At 51.2% G+C, this 16,932-nt stretch overlaps 1 protein-coding gene across 1 annotated transcript in view; it reads right to left on the bottom strand.

The window, feature by feature from the left end:
• FAM3B (FAM3 metabolism regulating signaling molecule B) overlaps window positions 1–16,932 on the bottom strand; it is a 53,642-nt gene that overhangs the window by 25,476 nt on the left and 11,234 nt on the right. Inside the window, exon 2 of the mRNA XM_068545704.1 lies at window positions 2,879–3,022. Within this exon, the coding sequence (XP_068401805.1) occupies window positions 2,879–3,022 (144 nt within the window). The remainder of the gene's footprint in view (window positions 1–2,878; window positions 3,023–16,932) is intronic.

Genomic DNA, 16,932 nt, shown 5'->3' with positions numbered 1-16,932 from the left:
CCCAAGAGGGAAAGAGGAGGAAAATGCGAGGACTCGTGCCCCGGCGTGATGCAGCTGTGAGCAGCTTCCGAGGAGAAGCACCCAGAGCACGACGGGGGCCTTGGGCATGGCGCTGAGTGACACCAAGAGCCAGGTCTGTAAGAGCACCGGAATGCAGGCTGGCAGAACGGACAGCCTGGTCTGCAATTAGGTGTTCAAACAGAAAGGTGTCATTAGACGCCTCCGAGCGCTGGGAGAGAAGTCAGAGAGGGAAGTGGAGATAAAGGGAGAAATCAACAAAATGAGGGAGGCTTGGGCCGTGGCAGTGATGGCGTGGCAGGCAGGTTGCCTCCAGCCCTGGTACAGAGGTGAGAATCGGGAGTGGGGTCAGGCCACTCGAGGTGGCTATCCTCTCGCTCTCTGCCCATCCCCTGCTTGACCAGGGCCTGCTTCACCGACACCCCACTCGCATGACTGACCTCCCTACATGCTTGCCCCAGGCTCAGCTAGTGATTGTTCTTATCAGAGGGGCGGTGAGGGGCCTGGCCCTCTGCCGGTTTCCCTGGTAACCGATGAGCCAATGTGAGGCCAATTTCCCCTGTAACTGCCAAACTCCCCCCTGCCCCTAGGAGCAAAGACTGCGGCCAGGTCCTGCCCGCTTCTGGCGCCCACAGTGGGGTGTCGCTCCAGGACCTCGTTCCAGACGTGCAAGCTCCTGCATCCACCAGACCAATGATGTCTGCGTTACTGACTCTGGGCACTTTCTTGGGTCTTGAAGCTGGGCAAGTGCAGGGCTTGTAGGCCTGCGGGGGGCAGCCCAATGGGGAGAAAAGGGGGAGAGGTAGTCCGAGGAGGGGAGACTTGGGAAGCTGAGCCCTGCCGGGGGAGGGAGACCGTGCGTCTGTCCTTTCCCGGCGGTGAGCACAGAACCTTCCACAAAGTCGAGGGACTGAATGTGAGACCTAATCCGCCCCCCATGAAACACGAGGAACAGGGAGAGGCAGGGAGGCCAGAGCAGGGAGAGCTGGTGCCCACGCAGATTCCAGCAGCTCCCAAGGATCCTGACCAGGAAGAGTCGGGCCACGTCTAGAAAATGAGCATGAGCCAGTGGGACTTGCCCATGAGTGCAAAATCGCGTGGAAACGGAGGGGAGGCAACATCCAACCTATGGACAGACGGGGTGAACCCAGGAGAGCTGGACTTGCAGGGTAAGAGTTAACTTCATGGAAATCGGAAGCCAAGATCAAGGGCCTCCACAGCTGAGTCAAGAAATGGGCCATTTTAAGAGAAAAGATAAGGAAGTGGAAAAAGCTAAACCTGGATAAAGGGGGGCCAGCCCAAGGAGGTGGGAGTGGGTCGTCTCACTCGGGGGGGCCTTGGCCACGGGGGTTCAGTGCTCAGAGCCTCGGTACCCGAGGCTCATTTTGCTCAGAGCCCAACACTGATCTCACGTCTCAACGTGATCCTTCCTTTGCTTCCGATTCTGAGCGGATGTGTCCCCCGCACGTGGCCTGGGGGACTGCAGAAACGTAGAACAATGGGCAGGGCCGGAGTAACGGAGGGGCTCCAGAGCCCTGCAGCCTGCAGAAGCTGAGCTCGTCCTGGAGCCTGGTCCCAAGGCGGGGAAAGCACCTTCTTCCTGCCTGTCTGGCAGGCACAGGAGGGGGGCAGCACCTGGATAAGGGGCACATGTCCCTGGGGAGCATCTCCCCGGCCACACTGCTGATGACAGCACGGGGTAAGGCTGGCCGCAAAGCCAGCCTGGCCCCATGCACCACGCTGTCCCCTTTTATCCTCTCGTTCATGTGAGCACTGGAGTATGAATCAAAGACTCAACCTCCAAACTCTGAGTCCAGCCCCCAAGCAGTCACGTGTCCCCCCAGAGTGGAGGTCCCAAGCCAGCGGGTGTCAGGATGCAGTGTCACGGCCGGCTCTCACCACCACCCTTGGGTTCCCAAAGCTTGATGTGCTTCAGTCACGGGGGAGGGTGACAGGTCCTCCCCGGCCCCCACTGGTGGGAATCAGAAACCATGTAAACGAGTCCTTCTAAAATCATCAGGTCAGGGGCAGCTCCTAGAGGCAAGCCTGTAACCAGGACCAAGTTCACCTTTTGTGTAAAAATGGAGACAATGAGAAAGCAAGCCCTTTGAGGGCAGCTCCCATGCCCTCCACACATGGGGTCTCCCCCGCGGTACTGGGCCTCGTCCACAGTCCATATGCAATAATCTATCTGATTACAAGCAAATTCACTGTGAAAACCTTATTTAAAATAAAAACACCAATCATAGTCGATTTCTGGAAAGTTCTTTTTTTTTCTTTCCCTGGATACAAAAGGTAATTAAATGGTTTTTCTACAAATTTTTAAAATCATTACCCAGTTCTTTATATTTGTGCAAATTGCTTTTGTATAGTTTATTTCCGTGTTAAAAATACACTAGCACACTTATTTACCATGAGATTGTGAAAAAGGGTGCAGATGACTACTTTAGGGTCCCACACATTTTCCAGTGTAATCTTTAGTGGATATTTTATATTTACTTCAGTCCTAATTCCAACACATATTTTTATTTAACGCATCTTGCCCATAAAGTTTGTTTTCTTAACATCATGGTTTGCCTTCGGGTCTCATGAGGCATGAGGAGGGGTACCTACCTTGGAATAGTATGGGAACTACCAGAGAGGCTTTTTCCTCTTCCTCCCCCTCCCCTCCCCCTCTCCCTCCTCCTCTCCCTCCCCCTCCTCCCCTCCCCCTCCTCCTTCCCCTCCCCTCTCCCTCCCCTTCCCTCTCCCCATCATCATCAACATAAATGGCCAGTAGGGGCAGAGCTGAGGTCAGGGCCCAGTCTCACCACAGCAGCTGGGCTGGGAGTCCTTGCTTGGACCCCACTGTGGTACCCACCTTTGAGGACAGGCCTCTCACCGATGCTCCGGATGCTGTAGACGGCGCTGGACAGGGGCAAATCTGGAATGAGCTCTGCCAGCAGGTACCCAGAATACCAGGCACACAGGGAGGCGAAGATGAAGAACACTGCCTTCAGGGTGCCTGTGGACAGACGACACAAGACACGTTGGGCGCCTCCCCTCCGGACCCTCTCCTCCTCGGCCTTCCCTGGATGGCATCCCTGCACCAGTGTCAGCAGGATGCCCTGAGGGGAATCACCCCGGGAGGCGGTGGGCTGGTGAGGGCCCGGGGCCACTCAGTGGAGCCACAAGAACGGGTACCAAGAACAGGATGTGAAAGCGGTCCAGGCCGAGGTTCCCTATTTGCTGCTGTGTTGAGTCTCAGAGCTTCCTCAAAGGCTCAGGTCAAGGACTCATCAGGCGGCCCTGACAGGGGCCTAAGGACAGAAGCGGCCCTTCCCTCGTGAGCCGCTGGAAGCTCCTGGAAACAGACGGAAGTTCTGGGGGGGCGGCGGGGGCAGCTCTGTTTCGTTTACTGCTGTGTCAGCAGTGCTGAGGATGGTACCTGGTGCCCGTGAGCACACAACCGCCCCGTGACACTGGAAAAGGTCCCCAGACTGTCAGTATCCTCAGAGACAATGCTGCGGGGACACCCAAGGCTCCTGGCGGCAGAAAGTCCCTGCAGAGAATTTGTCGACTCCAGAACCTGCCTCTCAACTCTGCAGGAAGAGGCACTGCCCCGCTCCTGGGTTACAGGAGGCCTAGGCGACAGCTCTGTCCCTTCACAGACAATCTGCCCCCGGGTCTTTCAGATTTTACTCCTTAAATAGCTCACAGATCAGGACTGTGCAGGATTACCAAAACTGCCAAGATTCAGGGATGGCCCAAGGCCCTGCGTAAAGGGACCTCAGGGATGGCCCCATCAGCGTTTGTGTACTGGTATGTCCAGTCCTAAGAAATAAGAAGAGGACGGATGGGTGGGTGGATGGAAGGAAGGAAGGAAGAGGGTAAAACAAGAGGAGGGGAGGGGAGGGGAGAGGAAGAGCCCGCCCACCTGACCACACACCCTCCTCGGCTGCCTCATTTCTGTCCCCTCTCAGGCCAGGCATCTGGAAACAACCGTCCTCTGGATCAGCCTCCAGGCCTCACCTTCCACCCACGGCTCAGGGCAGCTGTGCTGGTCTAGGCCTCCAAAGCCTCCAGGCTGCCAGCCCCAGGCCCCCGAGGACGGTCCTGACCCGTCCATGTCCCCCCTGGGCAGCACCCACCCTCCCGGGGCGGGCTGGGGGTGTCTCCCACGTTGTCTCTGCTGGCTTTTCCGCTCACACGGTGCAGCCTGGGTCTCTCCGCAGGATCCCCGATGAACTGAGACCCAGGCCATCCTCTGAGCTCCCGACAAGCTGTCCCCTTGCTGACCCCTCTCAGCACCCGGAATGTCTCGCAGGGCCTGACACTCAGCACGTCCCAGATGAAACCCTGGATTCTCCCCGGCTCCCCGAATCTGTTCCTGCCCCACCTCTTGCCCAGGACAGGGTCAGATGTCCGGGCCTCTTCCTGATTCCATACGTCCCCCTGCCAGCCCTCAGTGGGATCCACCGGCCAGTCTTGCTGGGGTGACCTCCAGAGACTCTGCTTCATCTCTACGGCCTTGGTCTCCCCAGGCCCGCAGCATCTCAGCTCTTCTCTCTCGCTGCTAGAGAACCTACGTGCTCCCCGTGTTGGGTGCTTATCTATCAAAGGGGTAGAATAAAGACTATATCTCATCTGTATCCCAGTTTCTGGCACAGAACTCCTAAAACCCTTGGAATTTCCTGATAGGAGTGTGGGCTGTTGTTCATAAGGGGCCCCTTTCGGCCACGCCTGAGTTTATGCTAATGAGGTGGCTCAGGGTGGGTCCTAGGATAGCTTCCGGGGAGGGGCCAGCCAGCCCAGAAAGACCCAGCCCACACCTCAGCCCCACCCCCGACCTCCAGGAGGGGAGAGGGCAGGCAAGCTGTCCTGTGACCAATGACAGAATAAGCCCCCAATGAAACTCGGGACTCAGGAGCTTGGGGGGCTTCCTGGTGGGGAACACACTGGTGAGCCAGGCGGGGGATGCGCCCTGATTCCCGGGGCTGTGGGCACGGAACTCCTCTTCACCCTGTATGTCCCTGCATTTGGCTGGTCCTCCTGACTTGTATCCTTTAGAATACAACTGTAATCTTAAGCAGAGTGATGCTTTCAGTGTTTCTGTGAGTTGTTCTAGCAAATTATTGAACCCCCCAGGAATTGTGGGAACCCCCAGATTTGTAGCCAGCTGGTCAGAAGTGCGGGCGGCCCCCGAAGCCCGTGGCTGGCATCTGAAGACAGGGCAGCTTGTGGAGGGCACTGTCCTTAACCCCTGGTCTCTGGAGCTTATTGTGGGTGTTGAGTGTCGGAGCTGACCTGAATGGCTGGACACCCAGTTGGTGTCAGAGGGCTGGTGTCTCCCCGTCCAGAGCCCTGAGCAGAGACCAGTGGGTGTTCCCCGGCCCCCTTTCCAAACGTGCAGCCGCAGCCCTCCAGCACCAAGCCCGGGGCGTCCTCTCTCTCCGGGCGGTGATGAAACGCAAACCTCTGTCAGTCAGGCCGTGTTGAGCCCTGGATCTAGGCTCTCTTGATGCCTAGCACCTAGAGGTTCCCCCCAACTGGTTAGGTTATATCGGGTCAGTATTTGCTGGTGCTTGGGGGGCGGCTGGTTAGCTTAGGTAGTCATCCTGGTGAAATGGGATGCCTCTGTCTCACCTGGACCATTCGGTCTTTTTTCAAGTGTGTATTTCAACATCAATTATTTCTTTCTCTTTGCCAAACTATGCAGTCCCTAAGATGGTTAGAACTCATGCAGAGATGGCTTCCTGCTGGGAAATGCCTGAGACAGCGCGGCCGCTGCAGTTCCTAGGATGGAGGGACATCTCCGAGCTGGAAAAACCAGCCACAGAAAACACAGTGAGAACAGCAGGTGAAGCCAGCGTGCTGTCCTGGAAATTCCTGTGTGCTCTGTGCTCCAGCCGTGCTGACCCGCCGCCGTGGCTGCCCTTCCCTGCTGTACCCTGGGTACGAGTTTGTCTCTCTGCCCCCAGGGCGCTCTCCTCCAGACCCCTGGCCATCTGTCCCCTCCTTCAAGGACTCCAGTGCGGCTCTGTGGCCTCCTGGGTGAAGCCTGCACAGGCACCCTCAGGTCAGCCCTTCACACGCCTTGTCGGCGCTGCCCACCATGGCTCTCCTCTCCAGGTCTGTGCCCGCATACCTAGGATGGTGCGAGGGTCACAGGATGTTCCGGAAAACGCTGCTGGAGGCACCCTGAGTGAACAGTGTGATCTGACTGCTGGAAACATGGATTCAGCATCGGTAAGAGCCTCAGGTTCAAAGACAATAGTGCAGTGTCCTGTGTGTCGAATCACAGCCAGACTATTTTATCCAAGTGTCGTATTTGAAGAAAATTGGCAAAGCAGAGATTATTCAGATCTTCTGAATGTCACACGTGAGATCTTTGAGTGAAGAGTCGCTTTTGATTCGGAGGTGACTGAAAGGGAGCACGATGTCACCTCTCAGATACCTTCCTCCCCGCATGCAAGGGAGGCACGGTCTGGTCCCCAGGTGAACAAGGACACATGGGTGGAAGTGACAGGGAAGACAACGAGGAGAGAATAAAAGCCCACGCGTCCTCACAAGGAGCACTGTGAACCCCGGGCTTGTGGGACCACAGGCACCCCTCCCTGGACATTTTCCAGGGCTCCTGGGAAATGCATCTGTGCTCCGGGTGAGGGGTGCAGCGGCGGACCCCCAGGCCAGGTTTCCTGCGGTGGCTGCGGAAGCCATGACTGGAGTCAGAACCGGCTCGGGGAGGGAGGCAGGCCCAGCAGCGCGTACTGGGACCAGTTCAGCGTGAGAAGATGGGGCACGGGCTGGCGGTGGACCCTGCACCCGAGATGGGGCAGGCACGGGGGAGGATTTGTCTTGGGAAAGGCGAGGGTTGAGGGACTCAGCTAAGACAGCTCTGGAGGTGGTGGGGGGAGGGCTGCCCTGGAAGAAGGGGTCCAGCAGCTTCAGAGTTGAGGGGGGAGGCAGAGGAAGTACACAGAGTCCGCGAACCTTCTGTGGCTCTGTGACCAGGATCCGGCCTTTTCTCATAAGGTAATAAAGCCGACATCAGCCCACGGACACATCCTAAGCACTTCCACCCAGCAGGCGCCGTGAGTATTAGAGCAAAGGCCGATCCCGAGCACAGGTAGGAAGCCGGAACTCCCTCCCCAGAGGCTCTCTTTTAGGGCGCATGTGTGTGTATCCTACCCTCACTCCACCCTCAGATTCTTGGGGGTCTCAGGCTGGCCCTGACACTTCACTTAGGCTGGAGGACAAAGCAGTCCTGAAGCCAGTGTACACGAAGGCAGGCTACAGGTAAGGGGGGGTTCCGGGATCCCCCTCCCATCCAATCCAGGGGCGCTGCAGAGGGCCGTTCTGAACCCATAAGGACACACTTTGGAGGGATTTCCTTCCACGTGAAGTGGATGATGAGATTTGTCACTGGCCACCTCCCCACAGGAACCCACATTCCCCCGCCTTGAGGCGGCCACACCTGCACCTCTCGTCCCTGAGGGGTGGATAAGCCAGACTTGGGGTGCAGCTGCTTTGTGGCTCCAGGGTCTGCTGGCCCCAGTGTCCACGGCTGTCCCTGTCCTGCTGACGGAGGCTTTTTGGCAGTAGGGCTGGGAAGTGTCACAGCTGAACACCTCAGCAGGTTTGCAAGGTAACCCACCTTCCAAAGTTCACATGCCAACGCCCTTAATTTTGAGGAATTAGGGTGACTGCTCTGGGAAGCTTCCTCCAGCTTGTGAAGGGTGGCGGTGGCTTAATTTACTTCATCCCTTTAGTCTGAATGTCCTTCTTGTGAGCTGTGTCCCTACCCGGGACAGACCTGGGGCTTGACTGAAGCATGGAGGGAAATGCTGCTTCCACGAGCGTTACCTAATCTTGAGCTCACAGAATCAAAAGCGATGTGGCCCTGAGCTTCTGCGAGTAATTTCTCTGACAGCCACGCACCCGGATACACGCAAACCTGGTGTGACCTCAAACCTAGATGTGAAAGGACCACACAGCTCATAAATGAATCACTAGGGCTGCATGCGAAAAAGCTGTGGGTGCAGGGAAAGCCATCTGATCATATTCAGCGTTTTCCACTAAGTGAGCAGTAAAATTGGACGATAAGTATATAATACAGGCATAATGAAAAAAATTCTTCCAAAATAGCTGTAATGAAAGTCAATGCCCTAAAGGAGATCTTTTCTCCCAAGAGAAGAGATATGTATCTCCTTGCATTTATCCTACGATGCACACAAGTTACCAGAGACAGTACTGTTCACAAATAAATGGTTTTGTAGAAAACTTGAATATTTTACACAAATAAAACGTCTTAAAATTTGGCTTTCCTACCCATTGGGGATGGAGCAGAAAGGGGGTGCTCAGAACTTTCTGCAGTGTGACCACACAACCAGAACACCACTTAGGAAGGAAGGAGACCACAGAGTCAAACAAACACCTGGAGGCAATGACCTGCCACTGAAGAGGAGGGGAGCTCGTCTCTAGAGAGGCCAAGAGAACTTCCCAGTTTTGAACTTTTAATTTTTGCACAATACGCTGCCTTGCCCTGGGAGGAATCCAGATTCCTCAGATTATAGGAAGAAACAGCAAAACCAATTAGGAAGGGAATGTGTGTCAGAGGCCGTCGGTTCCGGGACCCCAGAGCGCCTTGCATACGCAGGCAGGCAGGCAGGCAGGCAGGCAGGCAGGAGAGGCACACGGAGGCCACCGTCAGGAAGGCGAGCCACTGGGAGATGAACCGGCTCGGGAAAGAGTCGGAGGTTTTCTTTCCTCCTTCCTGCTTTTTCCCCCAAATCTTCTCAGGCTCAAGTAGTTTGATAGAATGGTGTGGGGGGCGGGGGGAAGCCTTATAAAAAGATGCTACCGGAACGGTTATAATAAGGCACAATGGGACAGTCCATGCTAATGAGTCCCCACTTCTCACCCACCCACAGGCTGGTGACTTACAAGGGGTTGTCCCCCTGTTTCCGCACTTTTCATCGTTTCCTTGGCTGATCAGGTGGACCTGCGGCGAATGACCTCTGACGGCAGCCCGAGGAGCCCCAGCTGGAGTCCACAAGTGCCTCTAACCGGCGCCCGGCAGCCCCCATCCTGGCCCAGGAGGTCGGAGATGGGGGCGGGGGGCGGCCCGCGCCCCTGCCGGCACCTGCGCTCGGCGGGAGGGAGCCTTCTCCCCCTGGGACTCACTGGGTGCTGTTCTAGCTGCGCTCAGCCAACACCTACTTTCCAGGCAAAACGCCACAGTCACTGATCTGCCCGCACCCCGGCCCTGCACGCAGCTGGGGCAGTGGCGCCCGGCAGGAGGGCGGCGGGAAACCCCAGCCGATTTGCCCCTGCTGGATTCGCGTGGCGCCTTCCTGACCCCAGGTCTAAGAGAGGACCCTCCCTCCCGCCCCGTGCCGCCTCCACCTCTGGCTCAGCGTGCCAGGTGCCAGGTAGGGCGAGGGGGCGAGTCTCCCATGCCGGGTCCCCCTTCCCTCCTCCCGCACTCACCGGCAGCCGCGGGGCGCATCTTCCAGCTGCGGCTCCGGACCCTCCGGACCCTCCGGACCCTGGGTCGCAGCTCAGGGCGACCGAGGCAGCCTCGCAAGGACTGGGCGGACCCCTGGGCGACACGCCCCGGGGCAGGCCGGCGGCGGGGAGGGCGGGCAGGTGCGCGGGGGCAGGTGCGCTGCAGGCGCCCTCGAGCTCCGGCTCTGCGGTCCAGGCTGCCTGGGGACCAGCGACAACGGGCGGGTTTTGTTCTGAAGGGAGGACGCCGTCGTCCCTTTACGGTTGGCGGCCCCAGACCCCAATCGAATGTCTCACAAAGTCAAGTGACCGCCAAGATAGGCATATTAGGCATATTCTGAGTCTCTGAGACGTCAAAGCCAAGTCCCAGGGAAATCCAGGTTCGAAGTCCAGGTCCCAGTTCCACGGCTGTTTCACTTCCTGCCCGCTGCTGTTCGCACAGCCCAGCGGGCTTCCTCCTGTGCTCCTGGCTGATCAGGGAACATAGGGCGGCACGAGGTCCCAGGCCTCGTGGTCAGGGTGGCGGGCCTGCAGGTCCTCGGGTTTACAGGAGGCCGGGCTCTGGTGTGAGTTAGGCGTCCCCGAAGATGGCCCACGTCCAAACAGCTGCTTCTCCGCGCCACATGTGGGCTTGCATTGCAGACATCCGTCAGCTTTTACAGAGCTTTTGAAGCCACTGTAATCACAGAGGCCTCAGGCTCCCAAGGGTAAGTTAAGGCTCCAAGGGCAGTTGGTCACTTTTGTGGAAAAAGAGTTCCAGAGAGGCAGGGTCGCCTCCCTCGGTGTCCACTGGCTCCTGCAGTTCTGCTCCCCCGAGAAAGCCCAGAGGCTTCCACAGTGACGCAAAGTACCCTGGGGTGTCACGGGGGGCTTGGCTGGGACCCGCCCTCTACCGCCGTCTTGGCCTCCTGAGAAGCTCCCGTCCGGTGCCATCCAGGGGGCCTGGGGACACATGCCCTGTGGACGGTGTGGCCTTATTTTTCTAGGCCACCCTCTGCCTGCTGTCTTCTAAATCAGAGGGAACAGAAGAGAGGGGTCTCAGTTAGGAATCCTTCCCCGGGACTTCAGAACAGTACCCGGCCCGAGCGTGGCTTGCTTCAGTGTGGATGCCTTTCTGAGCTGCTCTACAGCAATACTCAGGAGTCATTCTCCAACTATTCCTAGCAATTACAATAAACACATGAATCAGCTCTTTAAAGGGAGTGTTGGTTTCATCGGCCAAGTATCTCACCTTTGTCTTGAGCTCACTTCATTTCAGAGATGGAGCTTTTGTCTCTGGGTTTGCTTTCAGTTCTTTTTTTTTTTTAATGTGGTCAAAAAGTGTGTAACATAAACTTTATCACCTTTTACCAAATTAAAAAATATACACTTTTAAGTGTACAGTTCAGTAGTGTTAAGGATATTCACATTATTGCACAACAGAACTCCAGAACTTTTTCATCTTGCAAAACTGAAACTCTGCTCCTATTAATCACCAACTCCCCATCTCCTTCCCCGCAGCACCTGGTAACCACCATTCTCTTTTCTCTTTCCAGACTTTGACTACTTCAGATGCCTCATATAAGTGGAATCATGCACTGTTTGTCTTGTTACGACTGGCTTATTTCCCTTAGTGTAATGTCCTCAAGGTTCATCCATGTTGTAGCATGTGACAGGATTTCAACCCTTTTTAAGGCTGAATAATATTCCATTACATGTATAGATAGACCACATCTAGTTTCTCCATTCATCCCTTGATGAACACTTGGGTCGTTTCCACCACTTAACTAGTGTGAATAATGCCGCTGTGAACATGGGTGTGTAAATATCTTTTCAGTTCTTTTGGGTATATACCAGAAGTGGGATTGCCGGATCATATGGTAATTCTATTTTAATTTTTCTGAGGAACCATCATACCGTTGTCCATAGTGGCTGCACCATTTTACACTCCTAATAACAGTGCACAAGTGTTCCAATTTCTCCACATCCTCACCAACACGTTATTTTCTGTTCTTTTTTTTTTTTTTTAATTTTGCTTATTTTTATTTATTTTTATTTTTATTTTATGGCTGTGTTGGGTCTTCGTTTCTGTGCGAGGGCTTTCTCTAGTTGCGGCAAGCGGGGGCCACTCTTCATCGCGGTGCGCAGGCCTCTCACTATCGCGGCCTCTCTTGTTGCGGAGCACAGGCTCCAGACGCGCAGGCTCGGTAGTTGTGGCTCACGGGCCTAGTTGCTCCGCGGCATGTGGGATCTTCCCAGATCAGGGCTCGAACCCGTGTGCCCTGCATTGGCAGGTGGATTCTCAACCACTGCGCCACCAGGGAAGCCCTCTATTTTCTGTTCTTTAAAACTTTTATAGTAGTCATCCTGAAGGATGTGGGTGATATCTCAGTGTATAAAATGATAGGTATCAGGGGCAAACATTACTTGTAATACACATGAAAAATATACATGAAATGCATGTAAGTGAAAAAGCAGGAACATCCAGTGGACATTGATACATATAAAAAGACTGGAAACACATAAAAATGAAAAAGCTGTTGCATTTCCCTGAGCACACTATAAAGCCACATTACTTTTAAAATTTTGAAAATGAACGTGCACTGAAAAATAATATACCCTCTGCTTCACTCCCCCTCCCAACCTCATGTTTCCCTGGGCCACTGGCTCATCTTCAAAGCTCTCCTCTAACAGCCCCTCGTCCCGCAGCAAGCCTGTTTCATAGGAGTCCCCTCCACAGGTACGTGCCCCCCACCCCCAAGTCCAGAGTTCCCTCCTCAGAGACCGCCACTGTCCCTAAAGCCCTCAGAGTTATTCTCTGCTTACGCAAGCCCATATATATTTCCCTCATCCTTTTTACACACAAGATATCATGTTGTACATGGTATTTCACAACTTACCTTTTACGTTATTTATAATATCTCGGAGAGCATAGTACATAAGCACACACAGACTTGGCCTGCTCTACTTGACTCCTGTATTCTAGTCTACCACTGGATTCTTTTATTGTTTTATTGTTCTATTCTTTTATTATTCTATTCTTTTATTGTTTGATGAACCATCTTTTACTGTTGGATTGTGGATCTTTTAACCACATATTTTATTGTTGCATGAACCTATTCTTTAAATAGGCTGCAGAAGGACATTTTTGGTTATTTTCAGTCTTTTCTGCTATTAATAATGCCGCAACGAACACCTTTGTGCATCCATCTTGGCATAAATATTGGGGTGGATTTAAAACAAATTCCTAGAAGTGAATTACTGAATTAAAGGGTATGTGAATTCTGAATTTTATCAGATATTTCCCACAGCTCAACAGAGAAGTTATACCCGTTTACACGCCCACCATCAGCATATGAGAATGCCTATTTGTTCATACCCTTCCCAACACACCGTATTATCCAACTTTTTGATCTATACTAATCTATTATTGAAAAAAAAATCTTAGTATTGTTCTAATTGGTTCTCTCATTAAAGTGATGGCCTTGGCGTGCTTTCATAAGTTTAAAAGCCATTTGTGATTTGTGTCTATTTCTTTTTTTAATTTTTTATTGTTTTTAAAATTTTTTATTGTTTTTTTATTGGAGTATAGTTGCTCTACAATATTGTGCTAGTTTGTACGTACAGCAATACATATATCCCCTATTTTTTGGATTTCCTTCTCATGTAGGTCACCACAGAGCATTGAGTAGAGTTCCCTATGTTGTGCATATTTCTTTTTCCAGGAACTATCTAGTCACATACGTTGCCCATTTTTCTATTAAGTTGTTAGCCTTTTTTTTCTGATTATAGTAGCCTCGAGAGATAATTTGTGGACTAGATAATACATATACATAGTTCAATTTTTAAACATATATTAAAAGGTAGGTAGTGATAAACCACCTCCCTACTCCTGCATCCTCTCTATCCAATAGAGAACCAAGGTTATTCATTTCTTGGGTGTCCTTCCAGAAGTTCTCTGTACATATTCAACAAATAAGAGTATCTTCCCCCCACACTTTAACAAACTGTAACGTCCTCTCGCTCTGACCCACATCTTGCTTCTCAGGATACCTTGGAGAGTGAGCTGCCTGTGTACACGGAGCTCTTCTTCATTCTTTCCACACCTGCAGAGCATCCTACAGCAAGGATGGACCACAATTTACCAGCTGTTTCTTTTCCACCTTTTTTTAGGACTACTACTCTGTAATGAAAACCTCTCACATAGAATGTTTCACTTATGTGAAACAAGTAAATAAATAAATTCCTAGAAGAACTGCTGGGCTTGTCTACTGGTAATCCTGAGATTTTGCCAAAACAGACCCGGATGGATGTTGCATTCACTGACATACCCCACTCCCCTGCACCCCAGCTGTGTTTGTGCATGTTTCATTTCAAAGGCTTTTCAGGGACTTCCCTGGTGGCGCAGTGGTTAAGAATCTGCCTGCCAATGCAGGGGACACGGGTTCGAGCCCTGGTCCTGGAAGATCCCACATGCCGCTGAGCAACTAGGCCCGTGAGCCACAACTACTGAGCCTGCGCTCTAGAGCCTGAAAGCCACAACTACTGAAGCCCGCGTGCCACAACTACTGAGCCCACGTGCCACAACTACTGAAGCCCACGCGCCTAGAGCCCATGCTCTGCAACAAGAGAACCCACCGCAACAAGAAGCCCACGCGCTGCAGTGAAGAGTAGCCCCCGCTCAATGCAATTAGAGAAGGCCCGCGCGCAGCAACAAAGACCCAACACAGCCAAAAATAAATAAATAAATAAATTTATATTAAAAAAAAAAAAAAGAGTCCTCCTGCCAATGCAGGGCACGCGGGTTCGAGCCCTGGTCCCGAAGATCCCACATGCCACGGAGCAACTGATCCCGTGCACCACAACTACTGAGCCTGCGCTCTAGAGCCGGCGAGCCATAACTACTGAGCCCACATGCCACAACTACTGAAGCCTGCACACCTAGAGCCTGTGCTCTGCGACAAAGAGAAGCCACCGCAACGAGAAGCCCGCGCACTGCAACAAAGAGTATCCCCCGCTCGCCACAACTAGAGAAAGCCCGCGCACAGCAACGAAGACCCAAAGCAGCCAATAAATAAATAAATAAATATATTTTTTAAATTAAAAAAAAAAAGGCTTTTCAAGGATAATTTTTTACTGCTTGATTTTCACCTTACTTGCTTACTTTGGGAAAGCACTGCCGTTTAAGAAGAGGCTTTCCAAAATGCACATTTTGGGGCCCCCATCCCAGACTTATTAAAACACAGCCGTTTGTGGTTTAACAAGCCCTCAGGCGACACTGATCTATAGCATGGATGGCATATAGATCCATGCTTCCCACTGCACTCTACCTCCTCCCTATCCCTGACAGATATCATTAATGAAACTGAGCATTTCTTTTTTTTTACAAGATTCTTTTTTTTAATATTAATTAATTGATTGATTTTTATTTATTTGGTTGTGCCGAGTCTTATCTGTGGCAGGCGGCTCCTTAGTTGTGGCTCCAGGGCTCCTTAGTTGCGACTCGCAGTCTCCTTAGTTGTGGCAGGCAAACTTAGTTGCGGCATGCATGTGGGACCTAGTTCCCTGACCAGGTATCGAACCTGGACCTCCTGCATTGGGAGAGTGGAGTCTTATCCACTGCACCACCAGGGAAGTTCCAAACTGAGCATCTTTCCCACTGAGTCTGGATGAAATCATAGAACCCTTTTCAATACAGTGTCCACAGTCACTACAAATCAATCCAAGTTGGCACGGCTGGTCAGGGGATGGTACTCTGAGGTCTCAATTAAGCATTCTTTCTTTTTTTTTCTTTTTCTCTTCTTTTATTGTTTTTTATTTAACCATGCCATGTGACATGTGGGATCTTAGTTCCCTTACCAGGGATCAAAACTGTGCCCCTTGTGTTGGAAGTGTGGAGTGTTTAAAAAAAAAAAAAGAAAAAAAAAGAAGAGGCTTTCCTTAAAACACTTCGATGCGAAGCAACCAAAATAGCAAGGAGCTGAGAAGGGAAGGGACACCCTCGCATATATAAATATAGTGTAAAGTGCCCCTGCTTTCTACACAAAGGGACATCTACTGTACATATGGATATATAATTCTAAATTGTGTATTATAGCTTTTACAATCCTATACTTATTAGTTCCTTATTGTAGGTAATAAAAAATCTTCTTCCCTGTTTGTTTTTGAGTATGAAATTTTTCCCCCTAGGCAGTTAAAAAATTTTTGATTTTTCTTTTTACAGTTTGTTGAGCTTTGTTTTGCTTAGAAAGGCCTTTTTCTCCCTCCCTTTCCCCATATTTTCTTATTTTTTAATTAAAATATTTGATCCCTCTAGACTAAATTTGGATGGAAATCCAAACTTATTTTCCTCCAGCTGGCTAGCCAGTTGTTCACTGTTTGTTGAATGAAAATCTCCCTCCATTGATCTGAAATGCCCCTTCCTCATATTAAGTCCCATGTGTAATCGTGTCCATGTCTGACTTTATATTCTGTTCTTTCTGCCTTATTTCCTTCTGCTTAGGTCTTTCCTAGCGATTCTTGCATGTTTACTTTCCACATGAACTTTTTTTTTAATATTTAAAAAAATTTTTTAGTTTATATTGGAGTATATTAGTAATTAGTATACTAATTAGCAATGTTGTGTTAGTTTCAGGTGTACAGCAAAGTGATTCAGTTATCCATATACATGTATCTATTCTTTTTCAATTTTTTTTCCCCAGTTAGGTTATTACAGAGTACTGAGCAGAGTTCCCTGTACTATACAGTAGGTCCTTGTTGGTTATCTATTTTAAATATAGCAGTGTGTACATGTCAATCCCAAACTCCCAATCTATCCCTCCTCCACCCCACCTTCCCCCCTGGTAACCATAAGTCTGTTCTCTAAGTCTGTTGAGTCTGTTTCTGTTTTGTAAATAAGTTCATGTTTACTTTCCACATGCACTTTGAACTCAGCTGACTGTTTGTGACAGTTACCACCCTCCAGCCATGGAGCCCCCCACCACAGGACATGCTCTGTTCCGGACGTTTCACTGAGAAATCTTTTTCAACCGCACAATAGGCTAAAGGGAAGACATCTGAACCATTTTGCCAATGGCAAAGCGAAACATCAAATGTCACAAAGTTCATCAGTTAGTGAGCGAGGATTCTCCAGGATTCCAAGTGACTCCACACTTACTCCCTCTGTGAGTTTATCTGCTCGCTTAAATCACAGCAACAGGACAACTCCAGGGCCTCTAATCATAGTACTTTAATAGTCATGGTCCCTAAGTTCCATCTACTTGTGTCTGTGAATAACCTTGCTTCCTAAGTTTAATTCTCCATCTCAAAAAGCTGTAGCACATAAAATGCTAAGACTTAAAAATATTTTTTTTACATAATTAGATTTAACGTCTTTACAATGAAGTCAATTCTGTTTTTTCTTATTTATCATACAGCTGGAGATTAAATGCATTGAAATGTCCAGAA

This window comes from Eschrichtius robustus, chromosome 6 (assembly GCF_028021215.1).
Source record: "Eschrichtius robustus isolate mEscRob2 chromosome 6, mEscRob2.pri, whole genome shotgun sequence".
NCBI classification, from domain to species: domain Eukaryota; kingdom Metazoa; phylum Chordata; class Mammalia; order Artiodactyla; family Eschrichtiidae; genus Eschrichtius; species Eschrichtius robustus.
Note: the sequence above shows the minus strand (reverse complement) of the source record. Positions and strands in the feature narration are given on the sequence as shown.